The sequence below is a fragment of the Thermobia domestica genome, chromosome 13 (genome assembly GCF_964235325.1).
Source record: "Thermobia domestica chromosome 13, izTheDome1.hap1.1, whole genome shotgun sequence".
Classification (NCBI taxonomy): domain Eukaryota; kingdom Metazoa; phylum Arthropoda; class Insecta; order Zygentoma; family Lepismatidae; genus Thermobia; species Thermobia domestica.
In genome coordinates, this window is record NC_137466.1 from 34188353 (window position 1) to 34215467 (window position 27115).

Genomic DNA, 27115 nt, shown 5'->3' on the forward strand with positions numbered 1-27115 from the left:
AAATCACCTAATACACAATAACAATAATGCTTGCTATCAGAAGAATTACACTAATGTCTTCACTTCTCCAAGAAATTGATCCATTACTAACCTTCGGAAAACTAGTTGGGTGCTTTCCTTTCATTTACAAAACAGAACCGAAAATTTCCTTCGGGATTTTCTTCTATTCCTTATGTCCCTATATGATTGCTGTATGTGGCTGTTTCTTGTTAGCCAATGAAATTTTCTCTTACACTTTGAGTTTAAAAGAATTTGTTAATACCATAGTACGTGTACAATACTCAATATATTGTTGTAATGTTGTCCTTAGTTTACCACTTTGTTGGTTCGCTATGGTAAAGATGAAGAAATATTTCAAGCAATGGTATGCATTTGAAGCGAGTTACTTTCGTTTCAAAGGAATGCAACTTCAGTACCATCTTAAACTTAGAGCAATTTTAATACTTACAATGTTAGCTACTGTATTAATACTTGTTGATATTAGTAACATATATATTGGTAGAGTTCCATTTCCATTTTGGTTTTATCCACTTCTCATCTATGAGCATTTTGTTCTTTTGTTTACTAACGTTTTGTTTAATGTGTGTTGCGTAAGTTGTAGAAGATCGTTTTATGTTCTGAGACAAGAATTTAATTTAATAGTTGCTAGTAACGTTACAACCGTTATCTCTACACAAGTACAACAAATTCGTATCATGTACCAAAATCTGTGCTCGATTGTTGATCAGTTGAGTATCTCCTTTGCATGGGATATACTTTATCAACAATTGTTACTTCTTGTTTGTTTCATACTAGCTTTGTATGCATGTATTGATCCAGTGTTTACAGATTTGAAGGCAAACAGAAGTTTAGTTGTAATTGGATCAATGTTTACGTTTATTATAATATCTCATTGCTTCTCAGGAGAAATGATGGCTAAAGAGGTGAGTTTCTCAGCAAAATTCTTAAAAGCTTTAATTTCCACAACTAATTAAAGTGTTTGGAATATTTCATTGATTATGAAACATGAAGTAATGCAATTCATTTTAGTAACTCTTCTTGGACTATCAGCCAGGTGAAGGTATTGAGATCCGACGTTTTAAATTCAGGATGTCAATACCTTTACCTGGCTGACAGCCCGAGAAGATTTACTAAAATTACGTCGTCAAGAAAAATCCCATTCTTTCTTCAATGCAATTCATACTGGTGAGCCGAAACACACCAAAATTCTCTATATTTGTTATTTGAGTGTATTGTAGATAGTAAGAAACATTTATGAACAAAGTCATAAGTAGAAAAATTTGACAGTCTTTGAATGTTGTAATCATGCTATTCGTTGGAGAAGAAGAAACATTCAAGTGATAGGATAATAATATTTTAAAAATATTCTTATTATTTATTTTAAGAAAGTTCACTCTAAACTTCGGGATATATTTCTTACAGTCTTTAATCTTTTTCTCGATTTTCTACTTACATACTTAGTTTTCCTACTGTATAATAACACTACTGCAATAAAAACTTAACCATTTCTGAAAGTAATCTGCTGGATATTTACAGAAGTCTCTAGCATAAACGAATAGTTCTTACGTTTTGCGTTCGTATGCACTACCGAGATTATGTATTAGTAAAATGAAACTCTTCTTGCAGAAATATTTTTAAGGAACTTGGAATAATGACTCTTCCCTCAATGTATTTGTTCGAAATATTAATGTATTTGAAAAAACATAGTAGTGAATTTATCGTTAACAAAGACATTCACAGTTATAACACAAGAAGTAAAGACGACATTCACTTGCATGCACATAGGACAAATATATACAATAAATCAGTTACGCACAAAGGTACTCTATTATACAATCTACTTCCATCATGTATAAAAAGCAGGTCTCTGTCAATAGCTTTAGATCCAAACTTGAAAGGTACTTGATAGAACATTGCTTTTACTCGGTTGAAGAATATGTAGAAAATAATTCGTATACGTAAAATTAAATGTATAGTAAGTAAATTAGTGAAACCATAAGAATCTATATGTAATAATAGTATGTATGTTTATGTATACTGGTATATATATAAATGACATGTCCAATTTCGTTGTATGACGATGAACGGATGCAATAAATTATGATTATGAAACATGAGAATTGCTACTAACGTGCGTTCCAAAGAATTTTCGTAGGTTTAAATCTGGTACAATTGGCGGTAACGAACACAACCATGCAAGATCAACGGCTACAACATAGGTTTTTCTTTACCATATTAGCTCGCCTCCAGGATAGCTGGATTGCTGGGCCATACCACTGGCCTCCTCAGCTAATTAATGATTTTGTTAAACATATTTCATGAAGAGCAAACATTCTGTATCCAACAATTACATTCAATTTATGGCCAGGTGGAAAGATTTCTTTTTTGAAAATTACAGAAACTTCAGGAACAATAGCTGTCGAACGCAAAAGAATACGCTCAAAGGGAATTGCTCGTCATTTGTGCTAAAGCATATATAGAGACATTTTGTTGACTTTATACATGTGTGAAGCACAAGTTCTGAATTTTTCATGTGTGTCTACAAGTTTTATCGTCCTGTATACACGAACTTCTATTATGAATCTCATACAGCAACACAACAGGCATTCAATAGTCAATTTACAAAGAAATAAATAAATGTATTATTCAATAAAAATTATATATATATATATATATATATATATATATATATATATATATATATATATATATATATAGAGAGAGAGAGAGAGAGAGAGAGAGAGAGAGAGAGAGAGAGAGAGAGAGAGAGCGCATCAATGGACCATGACCTATCTTAGGTTTTTTTTTTATCACATTCGTTCTGCTAATGTAAATAGATGGGGTTTCTCGTGAGCCTATCAAGTTAGAAAGATGACATTTTGCATATACACTCCTCATTAAAAATAAGGGGGCAGATGTTCTAGCGTCTTTAAGAATTTCTGTTTTAAGAGAGAGATAGAAGCCCTATTTATATAAATAATAATGACTGTAATGATTCTTGGCCACAATTCCCTCCTAGACCGATACACCAAATATTTTAGAAATACGAGTGAATTATCGCCTAACTTAGATTCTTATCACATTATCAGTGTATCGCATTATCGGGGTTGAGAAGGGGTGGGAGAGAGGTCAGAGTGTGAAGAGCTTCTTTCGTTATTTTACGGAATTTTATCATTACGCTTTCATTAAAATATGTGTCCTATTTCAAAGGGGAAGAGAGAAGGGTCTCGAATACTTTTCATAAACCTATTTTCTCCGTGTGAAGAATGGATATTTCACGTAGTGAACATATGTAAGTAAAATCTTACTCGTTTCAATAACAATAGATAGAGCAGTCGTTATATTGTAAAACTCTGTCCCATATAGGTTGTAGGTAGAGCGAGGTAATAAAATGAATGTCCGGAATCGACTCGTACTACCGGCTTTTATTGCAAAATTCACTAAATAACAGTACTTGCAGAAATACTATAAAGTTATTCACTTCTACATTTGTTAGGTTAGAATAGGTAGTCCTTGACTGTGAGGTCGCGGACAAAATCTCCACAAAGCCTCGTGGCAGGCTAGGCAGAGTGGCGAAGGAGTACCCAAAGCTCCGAGGCAAGCAGTAAGGAGGTTAGTGGTCACAGAGTCCCGTAGCAAGCTAAGCAACTGGGGGTAGGATTCCCAACAGAGCCCCGTAGCAGACTAAGCCAGAGAAAGGAAAAGCCAAGAGTCCCGTAGCAGACTAGAGGCTTGGGGTTAGGTTATTCTTAATGTTCCGTGGCAAACAGTAAGAGGGACACCGGAGAACTGGTACTAGTCCGCTGGTGGCTGCCGAATTTATAGGGCTCCAGGCAGCGGTGGCGCTGCTGCTCCGATGTCTTCGACTTTTTCGTAGGAGGAGCCAGAAATCCGTCGTGTACTGGTTGTGATGAATCCACGTGGAGCTTAGTATCCTGACGTAAAACCATGTGGTGGTGTTTATAAACACAAGTGTAAAGTGTTTGTACACAATACCACGTGAGATATTACAATATAAACTGAGGTTTAAATTGAACATCCACGAGAACAACTCAAACTTGTAAAAAGAATCCGACTTTTAAAAATCTATTATTCTTTTCATAAAGGAGTGTTCAACTGTTTTAAATTGTTTTCTCTTAAGTCTAAATATTCTGTATTCTTACTACTTACTACAACACTTAGTAAGTAGTTAGAATACAGAATATTTAGTTTAAAACTACGTTATACACAAATTTGTTGTTATTGGTTTGAAATCTCAATTTTTTTTCATTATACCAAAAATAGATAATATTAATTAACCTTCATCAGGATTTCAATTACTCGTAGAAACTCCTTTTTATTCTTCAAAGCTAGCACCAAACTAATAAACAATTGCGATCTTGTAATGCTTTAGCAACTGAGTACTAGAATTGCACAATAATCGTACTGAATTTTTACGTATTATAAACTAAAAATATTAAAACAATTCTTCGCGTGGAAATAGCCAATATTAATGCAATTTTCAAGATATGCAAGCTTCCATTTTGAAATTCTATGGTTAAAATACTCGTCTTTGGCTCCAAGGGCTCGAGTTCGATTCCCGGTAGGAGCTCAATTGTTTTGAATTCCATGTTAAGCTGTAGGTCTACGTCTCACATAGTCTGCTGGTAAACGGAACGCTACACTCTAACCAAGCAAGTAAACTGTCAATTGATGAGCATTAATAATTCAAATGGATTTAATCAATTTTACTTGTAAGGCCATTTCCTTTTTAATCTGTATACTGTGTACATTTCTTAAAACTATAACTATTTTGCCGATGGATCTACTAAAATAAATTAATTATGGTTATTATTTAATTCTTTATATCAAGAAGTAACTTTCAGAAGTTGTTACAAATTTACAATGATAAAAATGTTGTATTGCCCTTAAATACGTAGAGAACACTCCACCCCATCTAAATTATTATAATGTGTTTATGTGTAGCAGTCTCCAAATGTTCATGTTTATTTATATCGGCTGTTAAGATTATAAATTTTCATTTCCCATAGAAACTGTCCGTACATCATTAACTTTGATGTCTCATAAAGTAATGCATAAGGCTACCTGTTGATTTACTAGTATTTTACATATAGATTGATGAAAATGTGCTTTGTTTAGAAAAGAAAATTTTGCTTTGACAAATTAGGAGTTATCAAGAAAAATCGAGGAAACATGTCAGAAAAGGGAGTAGCCTATCTCTTTATTAAATACACTACCAAATCCTTAAATAAATAATGAAAACACTGCGTCAATATCCGTGTAAAGTGTATATAATACAAGACAATTCGTCTTGCTATTGATTCATTTTATATTACGAAGGACAAATACATAAAAGAAATATTTACTTGATTTAAGCAATGACTTATTGAATGAATTCTGTGTGTCATAATAATATTAAAGTTACCATTATTTTACGCTTTAAAATACATCGTATTTCAGTGGAGTTATATTCATTTATCAAACGCTAAACAGCTATGATATTTGCTGTTGGGAATATTATCCCAAAATCTTCATTTATCAATGATATTAATCTATTACTTCTCTTCGGAAAACTACTTGGATGTTTTCCTTTCAGTTATGGTTATAAAACAGAACCGAGAATTTCTTTTTGGATTTCTTTATATTCCATATGTCTATATGTTACTGTTGTATGTGGTTGCTTCATCTTAGCCAATGAAATTTCCTCTTACACTTTGAGTATGGAAGGGTTTATTAATGTCGTGGCGCATGCACAATACATAATATACTGTTGCAATGCTATCCTTAGTTTACCGTTATGTTGGTTTAGTATGATAAAGATGAAAGAATATTTTAAGCAGTGGCATGCATTTGAATCTAGCTTATATCTACTAAGAGGAGAGCATCTTCAATTCCGGCTTAAGACCAGAACAATATCAATAGTTACAACTGTAGCTATAGTATTAATTCTGGCTGAAGTCAGTAATGTATATATTGGTAGGATTCCATTTCCGTTTTGGTTTTATCCTTTTATCGGTTATGAACATTCTGTTCTTCTGTTTACTAATGTATTGTTTAATGTGTGTTGTGTAACTTGCAGAAAATCATTTCATATTCTCAGATTAGAATTTAAATTGGTAGTCAAGAACAAATTTAGAAGTGTATATTCTCAATACGTCCAACGAATTAGGATTCTGTATCAGAGCCTATGTTCTATTGTTGATCAGTTGAGTATCTCTTTTACATGGGTTATTCTTTATCAACAATTGTTGCTTCTTGTTTGCTTTGTACTTTGCTTGTATGCATCTATTGACTCATTATTTACAGATTTAAGAGCAAACAAGTCTTTAGTTGTAATTGGATTGATGTTTACATTTATTATAGTATCGCATTGTTCAACGGCAGAAATGTTAGGTAAAGAGGTTAGTTATTCAAGTACTTTATTTAAATTATTTGTAAATAATAGTTACTAACAAGGAAAGGGCGTGAACCTGTCAACGGAACTACCTTATCAAACCTAGTCCATTCGATAAACATAACAAAGATATGTTCATGCACAAAATATTAGGTGCCATGGACAACGGAGTAAGTTCCTGAGGCCCATTGACCCTGTTAGTATAAAGAAAATGGTAGACTCGCAGTAAAATAGCTATTGCATCAACACTATTCATTGAAAAGTCATGGCTTATAGTTGATTCTCTTCAGCACGAAACAAGCTTTCCAGAGATCCTATGTATTGAGGCCCGTAACCTACTTGAACAGAAAAACTGCGAGAATATCGGGAAAATTTGCTCCAGAAATCCCTCCCATCAACTTTGGCCCTCTCTAAAGTGTCCCCGGGTAAAAACACACAATCCAAATGTATCTCAAAAAATACTATAAAGGATAAGAAATGTGTGTACCGAGTTTTGCATTGCTAGACGGAATAGGTATGAGGGGAAATCGTGTACGTATTGGTATACAAGGTTTTCTCTCATATCTATTCCGTCTATCAATACAAAACTTGGTATTCACATTTCTTATCCCCAATACTATTTCTTGAGATACATTTAAATTGTGTGCCTTTACGTGGCCACTCCAGAGGGGTCCAAAGTTGATGGGAGAGATTTATGGAGCAAATTTTCCCGACATTCTCCCAGTTTTTTCTGCTCAAGTAGGTTACGGACCCCATCTCTGGAAAGCTTGTTTCGTGCTGAAGAGAATGATTTATAAACCATTACTCTCCAATGAACAGTGTTGATGCAATAGCTATTTCACTGCGAGTCTACCACTTTCTTTATACTAACAGGGTCAATGGGCCCCAGGAACTTACTCCGTTGCCCATGGCACCTATTTTTTTGTGCATGAACACATCTTTGTTATGTTTATCGAATCGACTAGGTTTGATTAGGAAGTCCTGTTGACAGGTTCATGTCCTTTCCTTGTAAGTTCACACTCTCTGTATTATTTTACAACTTATGGAAGCATATTTTGAATATCGTATCATTGGCAATATAATTAAACATCAACTAGACATGTGTATAGTAGTAAAGTATGGCATCATAAAATGCGAATTCGAATTATGTAAATTATTATTTTTTGTAGATAACAAGAATTAAGTAACGCTTTATTTTAAAAAGGACTTCTAAGATATAAACTTTCTGTGTATGGTTAGATTATACTGTTTGGTTGGGAAATATTAGGTCAACATTATATACCGAAAACCTTTAATATTATGTTTTATCTGCAATAATATTTTCCATTTAACTAGCATATGACTTACAAACATGAAACCTATCTATATTTTCAGGCTTTCTCTTTATGAAATATAATCTTCTAAGAATGAAAATATGACAATTGTGAAAAACACGCTGTTTAGTAATTATAGATCTTTTATATTACAGTTCAAAATGTTTTGAATTCACAACTAGAATAACCAAGTAACAAGTGAATGATACTTTTGTTTCTTACGTAAAACAAAAGGAAAACTGAGAGCTATGGTCTTGACAGATCTTATTGTTAAAACTAATATATCACATTTTTCCCACTGAAACAATTACATTAATATGTTTCCAAAGTTCGTGCATGTCTGTAAGATGCATATCTGTGATGAATTTTCCATAAATGAAAACGAATATCCTTGTCTTTAGTATATGGTTAGATTATACTATTTGGTTTGGAAATATATCAGCGATCTAACCGGAAATCCTTTAACATTATATGTTCACTTATATATTAAATCAGTGAACATATATATAATTTACTCCCAATATGGATGTTATGTGTCAGCAAGGTAGGACATGAGAATCAAGGTAGAAAATACTTCCTTCATAACAAAAGTACTTTTTAAATTACATTTACCACACGGTTAAAACAATAGTGCTTTAAATTTTATTCTTAAATATTGCTCTTAAGAGACTTTGAATGCAATTTTGCCTATTGATGTCAGAATGAGTAAGACAACGTTGCAGTGCTCCTGCGATAACTAGTACTAAATCATTATGGTTGTTTGAACTGACCAAACTTCTCCATGGTTTAGGATTATATTTCTTTAAAACTACCCGTACGTCAAATTTGTTTACTAATCTAATCGTATAAGACAAACCTGTTGGGATTTGATACCAGAAAGAAAACCAAACCTTTTGTTAGATAATGTTTTCTTGAATTTTGGATTATAATATTTTATTTATAGCAAAATAACTACTGAGTTATAATGTAAATTAATAAGGAAAAGTTTTCTACTTTCTTCTCAGGCGCTTGTTTTCAAATATTTTGGCAACATTAATTTGTCTCATTTATGATGCTATATTGTATACATTCTGTATCCCGTTAATTGATTTGTAATTACGTTCTTGTCGGAAACGAGGATATAGAATGAGACCTACATTAGATATATAGTATTATATTACATATCCCACTTTTGCTTTGCTTCCAAGGACGAGATTCGGTCTGTCGAGTGTCGGCCTATTTTATGAACAGATACCATTTGACTGCTTGGCCAGTATTTCGCTTATCCGAACCTCAATAAAGTCTTCGTGCATCAAGGTTTGTTCTCGGCTTTGTTGTCATTGGACATGCAACCCCTACATTACGGAGTGGGATACGCCCATTGCGCGTCCAGATCGAAGTACTGACAAGTAAACCTTACGTTTGGGTGAATCGAGTTGCTGACGGAGACACATATGAGAAAGTAGTACTAAATGTGGTCAGTATTTCAGTGAAGTTATAGGTGCGAAGCTCCAGGGGTTTAGGAGATACAGCTACCAGAACATCACATGGAAGTACAGAATAGTCTTCATACAGTTGGAGGTTAAAGCTCTATAAGACCTCTTGTAGCGACAAAAGGTGAATAGCAAATATATGGATACATATTAGGACTAGGGAGAAGTCGTATAGTAAGGGTATATCTGACGGCGGCCATCTTGAAATCCGCCATTTTGAATTAAGGTTAAGTTTTTAAAATAGGAATAGGGTCATGTGATACATGATTTAAGGCGCGAATTCAATCAGAAGAACAATGGTGACGTTAATTTTGATTTACGGGCAATTGGTAAAAAGTTATAGGGAAATTAAATATTGTTGCAGCATATGTATTAGTCCTTTACCCCACCTTGTAATTTTTTTGTTAATGATAATAATTAAATAAAAAGCAGGTGGATAAATATTAGGTCTATGGTAAGAGTTGCCTTGATGGCGGCCATGTTCAAATCCACCATTTTGAATCAGACAAAGTTTTAAATAGCGAACGAGAAATAGATGTGAACACGATACAAGAAAAACAACGAAATGGCGTGCAAGTACAGCATCAAACAACTAACATTGTAACGCTATCATAATATTTTTGATTAACTTCTAGCCCGAAGTCATCTATTGCATTACTCTATTCCCATTTAATTTTGTGCTGAATAATGATAAAGCAAAAATGGTTATACCGTTGGATTTATGGCAAATTTGCTATTAATAAGATGTCACTGTTATGCGTTTTGTTTAAAACTTTTGTCTGATTCAAAATGGCGGATTTGAACATGGCCGCCATCAAGGCAACTCTTACCATAGACCTAATATTTATCCACCTGCTTTTTATTTAATTATTATCATTAACACAAAATTTACAAGGTGGGGTAAATGACTAATACATATGCTGCAACAATATTTAATTTCCCTGTAACTTTTTACCAATTGCACATAAATCAAAATTAACGTCACCATTGTTCTTCTGATTGAATTCGAGTCTTAAATCATGTATCACATGACCCTATTCCTATTTTAAAAACTTAACCTTAATTCAAAATGGCGGATTTCAAGATGGCCGCCGTCAGATATACCCTTACTATATGACTTCTCCCTAGTCCTAATATGTACCCATATATTTGTAATTCATCTTTTGTCGTTACAAGAGGTCTTATAGAGCTTTCACCTCCAACTGTATGAAGACTATTCTGTACTTCCATGTAATGTTCTGGTAGCTATATCTCCTAAACCCCTGGAGCTTCGCACCTATAACTTCACTGAAATACTGACCACATTTAGTACTACTTTCTCATATGTGTCTCCGTCAGAAACTCGATTCACCCAAACGTAAGGTTTACTTGTGAGTGCTAACTAGTTGACCTACTAGCCAAGACAGTACCACTAGTGAGTCAGGTCCTACCATATTCTGCAGGCATGGCAACCCTGGGGAAGGTTTACTGATTCCTGGTCCTGCCTACCTTTATCGTTCAAACGTTACAGTTTATCGAGTAGAGGCAGTAGCTTGTTGTTGTTGAGTTGTGTTTAACGTCCCGTTCAGCAGCGAGGCTATATGAGACGTGGACCTACTGATTAACTTGGAATCCGAACCACATGAGATCCCGCCCAGAGGCAGTAGCGTACGCAAGAATTTATTTCGGGGGGTCAATATGAGGGTATTTTATATTAAAATTCCTAAAATTGCCACTAAAATTAGGCTAAATTTACACAAAAGTCGAAATTTCGGGTGGTCCGAACCCCCAGAACCCACCTCCTGCGTACATCCCTGAGTAGAGGTACAGCGAACACCTCAGGATACTCTCATTCCGTGTTTAATGTTATGTTTCATATCGCCTTTTGGGATTGATATCAGGTTTAACCTAGTTAATATTTTCCCTTCCACTGGGATATGAAATATTTATCCAGATATCTGAGATTGGTGTCTTCCTTGAGTTTCTAGTTGGACACCTTCCAGGCAGAAGGAAGACCTCTGCTTCCAGTACGATCGTCCAAGGACTACCTTTCTTTTACGTGTTGAGATACCACATAAACTCTGAGATGTTAAGATCTCTTCCCAGTTTCAATGGTACGTGTAAGTCACTATTTGGGAGAAGGGTCGTGACCTCTACTTTCCCCCGGTAGGGCAGGACAGTTCATGCAACGGAGGTACCGCATACAGTGTCAGGCCCAATGGCACATGTTAGTCGCCCGTTTGGGAGTCATATTATCCTTTCATTCCCTAATAGAGTTTTTGTGGATCTTATGAGGAAGTAATTCTTCTCTGTTTCCAGAATATTGCATATTCCTTGGCAAGCGCTTATATCTAGATATAGAACTTCGTTCAAGTTTTATGTCTAAGCGACCATCTCATGTATGTCCTTGAACGCCTGATCTACAGTGGCTTCCTCATTCTTGTTGTAGAATGATTCACATCAAGCACTATGACTTGTGGAAGGTCTAAACAGAGCCCAATTAAGGTATTGAGGGTTCTATCTAAGCTGTTCAATCGGTCACTTGCAATTATCAGTATCATGTTGTGGTAGCTATATGTAACAGCGCCACTCTTTGTTCAGTCCAGCACTACACTTGATGCCCGTTCGTTGGTCAGTGTGAGATCAATATTCCCGTTTTATCCTACTCTGTTAGAGTAGATGGCTGTATGACTGCTGATTACATATAACCAGTCTCTGTTCTGCTATAAGCTCCTCTGTTCTTATCCCCTTTCATCTAGCACCCTGGAACACCGGAGAAGAGATTTGGTGTTGGCATCACATAAGATGATAGCCTGCCTATTGAGGAACGCTCCGTTATTTCTCTGTCTACGAGCGGCTCGATGATGTGGCTCGGACAGTCTCGGATGGAGTGAACTAGACGTAGACCTACGTGCACACTAGGATGACAAATGCTCTTGAAGCCTGTATTTCTGCACAGATTGTGCTCTTATCCGACAATTGCGAGGTTATCATGAACAAAAGTTGAACATTTGGTGAAATCCGTGCAATCATAAGTTGCTGTCTTTTCATCATTACATATAATTTAAAGTGAAATCTAAACCACTGTAATACGTCTGATTCTCCTCTATTTGAAATCGAACCCTGGATCTTGTGCACCAAAGGCATGCCGCTACTAATTAGGTGAACTAGGAAGGTAATATAGCGTGAGATGCAACAAAGGAGAAAATGAAATTGTAAGTGTAGTATTACCCAATAGATGAAGAAAAAGTGTGATAGATGCAAGTGATTGGTTAACTAGTTAGCCAATTGGCAATAACTGATGAAACAACAAAATTGAAGGTGATTGGTTATTAAATAACTGATAAGACAACAAAATTGAAGGAAACACAATCAGGAGAAATGTTCCAGAGGGGGCGCTGGCAACTGCAAGCTCCTATGATTTGGTATTGAACTAGACAAGCTAGTCGTCAGAGATAAGCACTTTGCCACTGAACCATTGTATCCTAAATAATTATGACAATGATGATACTTTAGAACTAAGTATGAGTTCGTAATGTAGCACTACTATTACTAATACTGTTTTATTAGATGTCTTATACAAAATATTTGTCTACCATATACAATCACATTATGTAATCAAAATGCATGTCAGTACAAGTAAATAAAGGTCATGCTTATAATTCACAGGCTAAAAAATTTTTGGAAGAAGACGTAGGATCAATCGATACCACACGAATGGATGCTGATACAAAATACGAGGTACAGATACACTCAATTTACAGTGTAGGTCAGATAATAGTTCTAGCTCTTGAAAGGAACATGAGTGTACATTATAATAATCTTACTACTTTACCACGTAAAAATTAAGCGATCTTGCATAAATTATGCTAGGTTTTGAGATTAAATGAAACTATCTTTAGATATTTTGATAAATTTGCCGACGAATTAGCAGCAATAGATATTTTTTGTGCCTACAATACACATAAGTGTGATTTCACTTTCATTATTTTTTAAAACTTGCTTTGTGCTATAATCATATATATGTGAATCTCAGATTTGTAAAGATAGATGACTTTTTGATCCATACTTCATAATTTCAATAGCTATATAGAACACAGTAGCAAAATTATATCGCTCATGTAACGCATTTTCTAAAAAGTAAGCTACTGAAAAATATTTAATTTGGCTTACTAAAGCAAGGTAATGTTTCTGACTTCGCAACTAGTGAAATGTAATGCACTAATCATGAAAATTAGTTTTAACTGATACATGTTCTTCAAAATATTATATTCCATGATGTAATTAGAGAAAATGAAGAACACTAGCTCACAATCACAAATATTAGTTCTTGAAAATTTATTCTCAGAAAATTTTAACATGTTTCTCTTTAAATCAAGATCTCGTCTTCTTTCTATACAGTTCAAAGTTCAAGAATAATGCGGAAAACAACTAAAAGTAGCAATGGTAATTAAGAAAATTTAACTCTTTATGCGTTAAAAGTTATTACAGAAATATTGTAAGATATTATTGTAGTATATCATTACTTTCAGTTGCATTATCACCAAGGCTAATAATAATAATATTTTCTGTTGTTGTTGATTGACCTGTTGAGTATTAATTGTACGTCCCGTTTGTCCAATGTATGTTAGGCCACGTTCACATGATATTGAATATATATGTTTTGTGTCCAATTGTTTCCTTCACAGAGTGTTGTTTTTGTCTGAGGTTTTAAAGACTTGTTGTATAAATATGAAATTAAAGTAATTAACATTTACCTTTAAAGATCAGACAAATGCTACAACGATAAGACACCCCAAATATGAAGACTAGATACAAAGATGAACATATAAGGTATATATATATATATATATATAATTAATTAATTAATTAATTGAACCACAGAAGCCAGCATTAGCGCAACGTGCACAAGGAGAAAGGCATAAAATTTGGTTTCAAAATGCGTCAGTTATATGTAGATTCACTTATGGATACAAAAGATTACTAAAAAGTTATACCATATTGAATAGAGAGGAAAGTTCGAAATTGAGTGAAATGTGGAATACTTTGTAACCATAAAGAACTTTAAGGAAACGAAAACAATAATAATATTTAGGAAAATGTTTAATTTTATAAATTTGAATCAAACTGCAATTTGTAATAATACTTGATTGTTAAATATTGAAATACTCGGTACACATTTAAAAATAACATTTAACATTTAAAAATATATCCCAATAACAGTACAATAATGCCCCAAGTTGGTACAACTTTGAATATAAATGCAATCAGTACGTTTGAAACACGAGTCTAATAAAAATAAACATGGATGGAAAGATGTCTAAAATATTCTAATGATGTAGAAAACAATTGAACATCGTTATGGGATTGCAAAATTGAGCAGTAGCTTCTGAAACTGCTATTCGCCTCTAATTAGTGGTATTGGAATTGTCTTATGTACTGAAGTAAACTTAAAAGTTCCTAGTAGAACACACCACTAACCCTTGCAGGTAGCGAGATAGCATTTAATTTAATGTTGTTGAGTGTTTAGCCATTGGTCTGTCATTGCAGATATTCCTGGCTTTCTAGGCTCGTTTTCTATTTTTAAGTAAAATAATACTACAAATTCTAGCCCAATAAGAAAAATTCTATGCTAAGTAGTTAAATTCCCTACTATATTATTATTCGTTCATCCATTATTTACTTTAAATTTTATACCAAAAATAACTGTCATTTCTCTCTTGTACCATGTCACCGTCACCTACAGGTATTTTCTCAAGACAAGATTCGTTACTACTGATTGTGTATCTACTCTCTTCCAATTGATCTTTTTTTCTTATTATATTGCTTTCAATTTGTTCGTTTGTTTCCTCTTCCAAACTGTATTCAAGAAACCGAGCAATCCTCTTGATATTTAATTGTTATCTTGCCGTTTTGAAGTAAATTGTGATATAACATACATACTGCATCAGATAATGGTACAGTTTTATGTATTTTTAACGCAATTTCATTCCCATTTGAAAGTGAGTTAGCCACTAAAGGAGTCAGTGGTATCATCTTTTGAGGGTTCAGTATATAAAACATCACATTTATACAATGATAAGATATCATTCGTGGAATTCAGTAAAAAAAAAAAAAAGTATTAACATATTTATATTCAGGTGGGGTATCTGAGACCCTAAGTAGCTCATATTGCAAAAAGTCATAGTATTGTTTTTTTTTTTTTTTTTTTGTTCTTGTTCTTGTTAATACAATAGGTCTATAGTTTACGACAAACTCTAAGGCAGTGGCGTAGCAGCTGCCCCCGCAACCCCCGCAGTGCGGGGGGGCCCCGATGTATAGGGGCCCCGAAGTCTTGCGACGAATAAAGTTTTAAAGAAGTAGAACTTCCACCTTACTTGTGTCGGCTTTACAAGTGGGGCCCCTTCTCTATACTTTGCGGGGGGGCCCACAAAAGTGTGCTACGCCACTGCTCTAAGGACAGATAAGATACCAGCGTCATCTTTTAATTTACAATCATATGACGACGGAAATCTGTGAGACCCTGCCAGAGTAAGTAAAGGTTATTAGTGCTTCGTAAAATACAGGTAGAATTACGACTCGAATTTTACTTTGAATAACGTCCAAGACTACGATTTAACATCTCCTGAATCTGATATTTCTTCCACCTTCATCATATTTGAATTAATATTATACCTAAGATGAATTAGTAGTTCACATGGATGGTATTCTTCACATATTTTTCCTTAATCGAGATATTCAGTTTATTATTTGTGTATTTGGTATAATTTATTTCAGATTTCAAATGTAATTCCCCAGGTGTATTATATATTTTCTTTATGAATTGTTTCTAGATCTTAATTTTATATTGTTTGATTATTTGCAAATAATGATCTTGTTTGTGTTCCTGCAGCTTCAATTCCTTCTTCAACTTTTATCTTCAAGGAAACCAGTTATCAACTTTGGAGGTTTTGTTCAAATAAACAGAGCACTTCTCACGTCGGTAAGTTACGAGTGAGTGGAAGAACAGTACAAGTTCATTAAGTCACCGTACTTAATGCCAAAAACAACTATTAAATAATTACAAAAAAAAAAAAATCCTATGGATGGATATTACAGTTTTCAACTTATTAGATAATTTAAAAATGAATTTCGTATGTGGTACACTTTAACATAACTTTCTTATTTAAATATTCATGAAGTACGAATTTGAACCTTGTACTGTTTGTCCATTAGCCGATTCATATATATTTAGGATATTCACTTAAACCGTCAAGCACAAACATTTTAACGCCAGCAAAATACGCTTCAATGTATTTTGAATAAGTACATGCATATATAGCTGCCTGCAATTCTGTCGGCCACTAGCAGTAACCAACAGTCACGTTTACCACTGTGTAAAAGAAAATTTTATGTTTACTAGTGGATGAGTACATGCTAAGAAGAAAGGAAATCAATGTTACCAGATCTGACATTTTCCTTGTGCAATAAGATAAAGTTGGATTTTTATAGGCACTCGACTCTTGGTCTTTTATTGAAAAAATTATTATTTTCTTTAATTTAATTAAACTAACTTCTCATGAAGTAACAATTGTTCCATAATTTTAGACAAAAGATATGAAGTATCTACATATGTTAGATAAATATTTCTATTAAGCAGAATCTTAGATATTAAAACAATCACTCGAAATTGTTTGATGTATTAAAAAAATCTCGTTATCCAGGTTTGGAAACGAGGAAGTATTATTACGTAACTGTTTGTTTGGTTCAAAAGATCTTTCTAAAAAGTAGAAAGAAGTTTATAGGTGCCAAATTGGTAGTATTGGTCTATAGGTGTATTGTTCAATAACTCCCTAATAAGGACCGCCGAATGGCCAGGAACATTTTATGTTGCATTTTTTCCAAGCTATCGGCCTCTCTTTTCTTGCAGACTCCCTCAAACGCTTCATCATTGTTAAATACTTTTTGTTAATGGTTTGACCACGTAGATCATAATCATAATGAAAAATACCACCTTTTTTTAAAGCACCATTTTGACATTTGAATGACTAACGTGCTTTTTGGGCCTCGGAAAAGATTTTTCCACTCATTGAGATTATTGTACCTTTGTTTCAATGTCATAGATATACTCCCAAGTCTCTCACCTGCTGTTCTGTTTTTCAATAAGATAATCAAAAGATCTTCAGAGACCTCTACAGGTGTTTCTTTTTGTCCATTTGTTAGCAACTGTGGAACGAATTCTGCAGCAACGATGCATGTTTACTTTTTCAAGTAAGATCACATGACAGTACGATTTACTGGTTTCTACTTGCTCAGCCACTTCGCACACAGTCAAATGACATTTTTTTTTCTGTAGAACGTCACGCATTTTCTGAACGTGAACATCATCCCATTCGTTCTTCCTTTTTTTTTTTTTTTTTTTTTTTTTGCCTCGTCTTCGATCTTCCTGTTCAATAACTCCACTGAATTATTCATAATACTGGGTTCGGCCCTTACATTCTTCCTTCTACACCGAATGCAGCATCTTCAGTTTCTGTAAAGGTCTTGTCCAATTTAAAACAAAACATGATACACACACGTTGGTCTTCCAAACTTCTTCAAAATTGCCACAAGCATGACACGTAAGTTCAGTCCAACGCTCACACGTACAATGACACAAGACAGTGTGATTCAATTAGCAAAATACTTAGAAAGCATACCATTACGCGGTGCTGGCAAACAGAAAGTCAAGGATAGTTGTTTTGATTGATCGTATTACTTGAAAGTTCGGTTTCTTTCTGGAGACACCTTGTATGTTCTTGTTTTAAATTCGTATGATTTGAGAAAGATATTAAACTAAAAATACTTCTTCAAGTGAAGGATATTAGCTGGCTGCATTCGAAGATATTAGCTGACTGCTCAAACAGTAATGTAGTTATCATATATATGTATGATCAGCCACTACACACAGCCGTACATATCACTATAGATTAAAGCATGCAGTGTTACTACACGGATCCATAGTATAAGTAATAATAGAAGTAGGGTAGCAGTAGGAGTAGAAACGGGTTAGAAGCCTCGCAGAGGTTCGTTGGGTTCTGTTCTAGACATAAAATGGACAAATTAAAGACTTCCCTAAACTTTTGACTACCTTGTACAATCTGTGGATCCGTATAGTAAAACTGTACCTATTAAAGTTTTTTTTTTTTTTTTTTTTTTTTTTTTTTTTTTTTTTTTTTTTTTTTTTTTTTTTTTTGTAATTGCTGATAGAATGGTCATCAAGTGCCTCAAAACTAACGTTTGATCAATTCCTGGAAAATTTATTTAAAACCAGTGTACAACAATAAGTGTCTATATATGAAATGTCTTATTGTATAATATTATCAGCATGTAACGAATGCTTATCTCCGAAGATGAGACATATAGCAATCGATAGGTATTGCATTGAACAAAATGATTTACGAGAGAGTGAAAGTTCATGCGCAGTTTTCGGGAAAATGAAGAAAAATAGTAATTTGTAAACTGCAAGTGACACTTTTGGATCACTTGCTGGTTTTTATGTTTAAATAATGTTTTTAATTTTATATATGTTTTATATCAGTATATTGGTATTGATTTGTATATTTTAAGTTATTATTAGGTTAAGAAATCCAGATCTGGTCATTGGGTAATTAATTATTATTATTATTATTGTTATTATTAATTGTATGTAAATGTAATTGTTGTATTTACTATGTATATTTATATTATTTCTATTTTCAGCTATTACAAAAATTACCTCTAGTAAAAAGAATAGTTAGATAGCAACTCTGTTTCAGGGAATAACAGTCAGTTTCTAAGCATTCAGAGAACGCTTCTTTTTGGTAGGAGGACACCCTCCTCCCCACCATTCGTTTTTTCTACATAGCTTTGATACGATAGCTTTCCTATATAAACGGAAGATTTTTACAGGGAAGAGGTCAGTTGACCGTCAGTCTTGGGGGAGACTTCGGACAGTCTGCAAAAATGTAGATTACAGGGCGAACTCGGCTCGGTGAGCCGAGTGGGAGTTTTTTCTCCCCGTAAGAGAAAATTATTCTTCAAGTAAATGAAGGGGAGTATTACGGTGGTCTTGCTTAGACTCGTCAGGTTCTCCGAGTCTTAAATAGGGCAGAAGGCATGAGCTATATTAGGTTCTACCTTCTAGTAGGTTTTTATTTTTGAGGGACTTCTTTCTTGGACTAAAATGAGGTCCTGTGAGAAGAAGGGATATAGAAATATAATTCTTATACTAATTCAAGAAACAGATTTTTTCTAGGGAATTAGGCCCTGTAGAATAGGGACAGGATTTGATCCTTGAAATGCTACATTCCATATTTAGGTGGATATGGCATTTAGATTAACAATTCCCTGATACTAGGATTTTTGAGTACGTGTTTCAAATCTGAAGCTGTATACGGCTTTGGTCGGTTATAAGGTAATTTGTTCCTCTTGCAGGACGCAATAGGTTTTTATGAATACTCTGAACACAGATTCCTGGGTTCGATCCCTCGAAGTGGACTCGTAAGAGGCTACTGATAGAGTTTTAGATTTTTTTTATTTTTTTTGAATCACATCTCCTAATTCAGGGAGTATGGTTCTTAACTAACCTTTACCTGCCAGATCTATTTAAGGATCTTTCGCTACTTTAAGGCGAACTCATTCTCCTTACCTACCTATCCCTATAATAAGTTTTAGATAGACATCCTTCTAGTGCATCTCCTATTTAAGGGAGTACACGAAATAGGGTCGTAGGCCAGGGCTTTTGATGTAGTGAGTCAATGCCCTTTATAATTTAAGGTTGACAGAGGACGCTTTTAGTGAGGGCTAACCCTTCTGTCTGCCACAGGCACATAATTAGAGAATCCTTAGCTTTATTAAGTTTACTAAAACTAGAGAATAATTAAGGAATTAGAGAAGAGAATACCCAACAGTATTTCTCATGCAATTTTAAAGAAAAATATTTCATTGAATTATCAACTTTTTCTGAATAAACTTTTAATAGAGGTAACTCATGTGTTATGATTTCATATGTAGATAAGATCCTGAGCTATAAACCTGTTTATTAAGTTAATTACCCTAGACATTATTTTGTTTTAAGATACGAGTCTGAATATAATTTATTATATTCTAATTTATTTTTTAAAAGTTTGTCGAAAATTTTGTCCTAGAGACGGAAAGAGTCTGTACGCACAGGCTGACAGATTACAGTGTTACATATAATAAGTAACATAAACATTAAATTTTTTTTTTCGACAAACAAAACCTACAAACTAATGATGTACGAGAACCTTGTTACTTAATGAGGAGAAACTGATGGAGAAATATTTATTAAGCTCTTCTTTATGATCACTAGCTTCACTAGCAAGACAGCAGTAAATAATATTAATGAGATATAGCCTATTTTCTTTTAAGTCTATTAATTTCTGTTTAACTAAAATGTACAAATATATGGTACATCAGTCGATAAATTAGATCAAGCTGAATAAAATAACATGCTTTAGGGTAAATTATAATGTGTAGTTTCCGAGTACATCGAAAAATGAAATTTTGATGCGTTAAAAAGTACATTGTTGCCACTAACAATTGACATTTTTTTTATTTTGCTGGAAAATTTGTTATTATTTACGCACTGTACATGTAGCTAATTATAAGGTTAACTACCAAATTATATATATACACTGAGCAAGTCAAAATGATGGCTCATTTCAGAAGTTTATTCTGTGACATCTGATAAACATATGTTATCGTAAGACATGCACTTCGAAAAGTCAACTTTCAAAGTTTAATTTTCACGCAGAGTTTCAACTTTCTATCGCTAAGAGTCAGCAGCGAGCATGAAATGAACTGCTGATATTGATAGCAACATGCTACAAAAGGTATCAAGCATGAAATGAACTGCTGATATTGATAGCAACATGCTACAAAAGATATCGAGCATTAAATGAACTGCTGATATTGATAGCAACATGCTACAAAAGGTATCGAGCATTAAATGAACTGCTGATATTGATAGCAACATGCTACAAAAGGTATCGAGCATGAAATGAATTGCTGATATTGATAGCAACATGCTACAAAAGGTATCGAGCATGAAATGAATTGCTGATATTGATAGCAACATGCTACAAAAGATATGTCAAGAGACAGACTATCGACTTGATGTGTGCCGTGTTACAGGAGGTGCTCACATACAACACTTGTGATATGTTTGAAGAGAACTTTGACAGTTTACCTTCCGTAGCACATGTATCACAATAACATATTCTTATTAGGTTTCATAGAATAAACTTCTGAAATCGGGTCCATCATTTTGACTTGCCCCGTTTTGTCTTTTCTTAGTGGTCACATGTAGTCTTTACGCTTTACTACTCCTAACAAAGAATACTGCTTAAATCTATGGATAAGGTTAACTAAAGATTATGGCTACTTTATACTAAAAATTGTTTGTTAGTCAACATTTGGAATGAAAGTGCATTATGAACTTCACATTAAAATATAATTTATCTTTCATTTTCAGATCTTCAGCACTGTGGTCACTTATCTTGTGGTGCTGGTACAATTCAAAATCTCAATGCCACAAAATGAAGCAAACTGTTCTGCTGTGACAACTGTGATCCATTCATGCGAAAACTGTACATGCTACTAAATGGATTCTATTTTTTTAAAAAAAAGAAAAAGAAAATATTCTTGTTCTAAATTTTATTATTTGTATTTCATACCATTTTCACGTAGATATCTTCAGTCAAATAAAATAAACTTTTAAAATTCTAACCTAAATATGGATGGACCACCACTAGCTTAATTTCCTTAGTAACATGTTTAATAAAACCATATTTATTTATTTATTTATTGAAATGTACACTACAGGCGTTATACTAAATTATAGTGACTTGAATCATTACATACATTTACATAATTAATCATTTTCTTTTTGAATCTCTTCGCCATATCATATGAAGACCATAGGAACGAAAGGCGAAATATCCTTTCTAGGCCGATATTGAGTATGTTCGTCATGAGGATTTCAGTATGTTCGTTATGAGGAATAAAATCTCTTATTCTAATATTATAGATAACTGTGCATACGTTATTTACAGTCAACAGTCTTTTTTTATTCCTGCTAAATACGAGGAGGTATCCTAAAGTTTAAATTATCACCAGGTTACAGTTATCCTTACTCGAGTTTCTGTTCGTTAGGCAGCACTATCCGTAGGCTGTTATCTGGACATTGTTAACACTAAATAAACAGAACAAGAAAATTATAGGATGTAAAATTCCCGGAGCGAGAAGTTTTTTTTTTCTGATCTTGTTTTCTTCAGTTCTTGCTGCTAACTAACTGCTTTCTCTTTAAAATTTTTGCTTCTCTCTTTTCTGTTAATTTTGAAAGTTTGTTTATGTGTATGTGTGTGTGTCTGTCCGTTAAAATAGTTAGGGTTCCTCGCCACCCGAGAGCGATAAATTACCATGGTGACAGCAAGGGTCCTTCTTGGATGTTGAGCGAGATAACCACTGCTCTGATTCTTAAAAGTCATTCTCTCTGTCCAAACTCCAAACAGAACACGAAAAAATACACATGAAGTGAAACAATAAAAGAAAAAAGAAATAGAAAAATAAAAATACAAATTTTTATTTATAACATAATTCTGGGAGTTATTAAGATATGATGATGAAATTTTGTTAGTGTTTTGTTTGGTTCTTATGAACATGATGTTAAGGAAATTAGCTCCTAATGATTGTTATTTATTTACAGAGTGTGCCAAAAATCACCAAAGTGCAAGTGACTGTGACTTTGCACCTTTTCCTTTTGGGAAGGCGGGAATCTGCATGTTTCCATTGCATGCTCGTGGTTTGATCTCCGGATCATACTGATATATCCACGTTTCATCCATAGTTATCAGACGCCCGAAAAAATCCTCTTCATCCTGTTCTAACAGCGTCAACATCTGTTGGGAAAGGTTACGCCGTGCTTGCTTCTGAAAAGGTGTCAGCAAACGAGAAACCCAGTGCGCAAATACCTTAGACATGTGAAGTTCGTCATAGATAATTTTCCACACACTACCATAACTGAGACCAGTCTCATTCATAATCATTTGGATGGTTGTCGGTCTCCAGGGATTAAACACTCCACTTTCTTCACAGTGACCGCATTGTCCATTAAGGTTGGCCTTCCAGGTCTTGGTTCGTCTGTAAGGTACATATAACCAGCTTGGAATTTCCTTTTTCACTTTAAAGGAAATAAAATGGACAATCATTGCCATGCACAGCCTTCATCTCGTCCTGAATTTGGCATTATTACCCTTCAAATGCAGGAACTTTATCACACTGCGAGCCTCAATCTTATCCATCTTGCACTTCGGTCACTTTTGGCACACCCTGTAAAAAATAATCGTAAGGAGCTAATTTCCTTAACATCATGCACATAAGAACCAAACATAGCACTGACAAAATTTCATCATCATATCTTAATAACTTCCTGGAGATAATTAAAACTTTACAATACCCCCTCGTACTAAGTACGCTGTGGCTTCAACGTTTAAAATTCAATTTTCTCAAAATGAAAAAGAGTTTAGCTTTCACCCCTCTTCAAATATGTCAACAGATTAATTATTCTTCAACATGCTGTTCAAAGAAGCACGAATTCTCCATATTGGAGAATGTTGAAGGAAATTAGTTCTAGCTTTCTTACTATATATAAAAACAATCTTTATATTTCTTATCCTTATCATACGTCACTTTTAATTTTATTAAGGCTTTTTTTATTATCCAGTTTCAATACATAGAACGTCATTACTGTTCTGTGAGTTTCTAATGATGGTATTTATAGTTAATTAATAGATTGGAATAATGTTCAATTTTTTTTTTAATATATATGCGAGAAACCTGAGAAATATATCTTGAATTCGTTCAAGTTGCTTACATTATTTATGAGTGTTCAGATTCCATGCCACTGACACAAATTCTAATTTTCTCCTAATATATGTAAAGTATATTTTGAGCATACAAGTTGTATTGAAATCCTCCCCTATTTCCTACTCTATTAAAAAAAAACTCGTGCTTTATAGCTATGTGATCAACAGAGAGATGAAAGCGTAGTTTACAGTAAAAACAACACAGAGATCTTGCGCCGTTTTCGTTTTAATTATAATCCTTCCACTTATGAAGTAAATATGATTTGTCTTCGATTTATTTCTGATATAGGTCATCAATTTATATTTTTTGACGTTAACGCTAAGTGAATTTGCTCGACGCCAGCTTTGTGCGTTATTTAAATCTTCCTTAAGTAAATTGCAGTTTGTTAGTAATGTTATTTATTTAAATATCTTGTAATCATCTGCAGAAAATAGTTTGTGAGAGTTAACTGCATTTGAAAAATGATTTATAAACAAATTAAACAATAGAGGTCCAAGATTGGATTCTTGAGGGATTCCAGAAGTCATGACAGCTATTTGAAAAGCATTACTTCTATGCAAATGACTCTTTATGATTACTTATTATGACTCAAATAACTTGATAGTAGCTATAGAGAAATGAAATTATTTTAGTTTGAATCAAAACATTTTGATCAACAGTGTCAAATACTTTGCTAAAATGTATAAATAACATTCACTTGCCTTCTTTCTCCAAGTTCATTTACTATAAATTCAGTTACAATTGAAAGATGGTGAAAATGGACGGCAAGGTATAAATCGGAGTTGGAATTCCGATAAAGCCTACTGAAAGTGTTTAAACGTATACTGTAATACGCCTGCTTCGCGATGGACATTTCAAGCATGTTCTGTTGTTATTTGTTTCTTCTTATTTATGATTTTGTGTAGAACTTAATGATCCAATTCACATATCAGATAGCAAAGGAAGCTTCACAAACAAAAACAACGTAAAACAATTCAATATTCATTCGCGGGAAACAGAAGACTATATTCACAGCTGGAGAAGAAATAAGGAAGGGGTAATATAATAAAGGAAAAATCCAGCAGGAAATCATTCAAATTAATTATAAAAGTAATTGATTAATCAAATACAGACTGTAATCCACCAACGCTGTCTTCACTGTTCGCATAGTCGTTCTAAGATGGCCTGGGGGTCTCTTATGGTTTCCACAGTCATCATACTTCCAGAGCGATGTGCACGGTAGTTCATTCTTCGTTCATGCACAATTACTCTGTATACAGTTTCTTGTATTCCCGTTTCACCAATTCGAGAAAGCTTTGAGATATAGATGGTTACAACGATTTGGTACGGGTAGCTTTCTTCCCAACCATTGTCTTGTTTAACTGAAATAATGGAACTGGGTGAGCTTGATTCTTTCATTATAAGTGTCATGAGGTTTGAACAAAGTACTGATGTTGGAGAGCATCTTTATTTGAGAAGAATTTCTCTCCTTCGAAGCTTCTTGTTCTAAAAAGATGCCAATTATCTAGTTCTAGTTGTTCTAGTTGTTCTAAAAAGATGCCAATAACTAAATTATGAAAAGAAGGCTAACAATATTCTCTTTGTCAGTCCGATTGGTTACGCATTGAAGATAATCAATTCATATTACCATAAACAATTATAAAATTGAACATATGTTGAGCATATTTTGTTCTAATTTTTTGCACGTAAAGTAGACGTAGGCCTATCAGAAAATAACATAAGAAAGTACTAAATTAAGAAATATTTACTTATTCGGGGAAATAATCTCGGCCTACACGATCTACTACACTACATTATAAGAACCAAAAATTCATTTGAAACCACAACTATTCACACACTCTATTGGAGCCTATTGGCCTAACGGGTGGTGGCAGTTTCACTATAATATCAGATGCATTCACATCAAACTGTCCTGCTGTCTTCATAAAATTTGTTTGCAGTACCTGGAATACGCTTCAAGAACTTAATTTTAAATTCGTTGTAATTAGATTCCACTGAAGAAATCCTTCCTGCATAAAACTTAATGCTTTGTTTTTTCTTAAAGTGCACCAACACATAGTTATCCGGATTGAGATATGTGCTTCCATGCTCTCGTCTAATTCAACTTCTGTGCCCATCAGTTCTGCAAGCATAACATCACTATCATCATCTTCATGCAGACTTAAGTTCTCTTCAGATTCTTAATCAGACGTTTCGAAACTAATGTTTCTCCTGGGTTTCTTCTTTTGTTTTCTTCGTTGTTCTTGCTTCTTATTTCCTTTCCGTGTTGCTCTGTCTTTTTTACCTTTCAGTTCTTGCGTTTCAGATGTGTCCCTTACTATTCAACTTCTACCAGCTTTTCTTCATCGTTTTGTACTTCGCGGAATTTGTGCTTTTGGGTATGGTTGTACTTCCTCTGGAAGGGCTCATGTAGGAGGCAAGTTCAAATCTTCAGCAAAAGATGGTATTTGCACTGTTCTTTCGTTTTGTTCTTGCACTGGAATGTTGGTCTTTTCACCTATATCACTTAGATGACAATCCATCCAATAGTCTGTTACAGAAGCTGGTAAAAAGTCAGGTTTCGAGAAAATGTTTCTATCTATGGGATAAATCCCTGAACGGCGAAATCCACTGGTGATATTTGATGTGCTGAAGGCACGTGGAGAATAGTTCCCAACATTTCGGCCACGGCATAAATATTAAAATGTTTCTCCGAATTATTATGCAACCATTCTTCCACAGCTTGGTTATAGAAACATTTAAAAGAACCGTAAACAGCCAAATCCAGTGGCTGTAGTTTTCCTCAAATATGCGGGGGAATGGTTAGCATGACAACTTCAGCTTCAGCAGCCATTTCAATAGCCTCGACAGATACGTATGTTTCATGGTTATCAGTGACAGCAAAATTCGTTCGTCCTTTGATGGTTTAGTGTATACAATAAAGTGCTTCAGAAGCTGTACAAAAAAGGCTTCAGTCGATCAACTGGATGAGTTAGCTCCTCCAATTGCCGTAGGTGGTGTTCCTTTAAGGGTGTAGTTTTCAAAATTTACACGGGGAAAGATGAACATTGGCAGTATATGGTTTTCAA

The 27115-nt window shown here is 34.0% G+C and overlaps 1 protein-coding gene across 1 annotated transcript; it reads left to right on the plus strand.

Annotated features, from left to right (window-relative positions):
• The first annotated feature begins 6378 nt into the window (after positions 1 to 6378).
• Positions 6379 to 21998, plus strand: LOC145669160 (gustatory and odorant receptor 21a-like). The gene is made up of 4 exons (XM_081737494.1): positions 6379 to 6401; positions 12828 to 12899; positions 16051 to 16140; positions 21655 to 21998. The coding sequence occupies exons 1-4, from the start codon at positions 6387 to 6389 to the stop codon at positions 21781 to 21783; spliced, it is 306 nt and encodes a 101-aa protein (XP_081593620.1). The 5' UTR covers positions 6379 to 6386; the 3' UTR covers positions 21784 to 21998.
• Positions 21999 to 27115: the final 5117 nt, after the last annotated feature.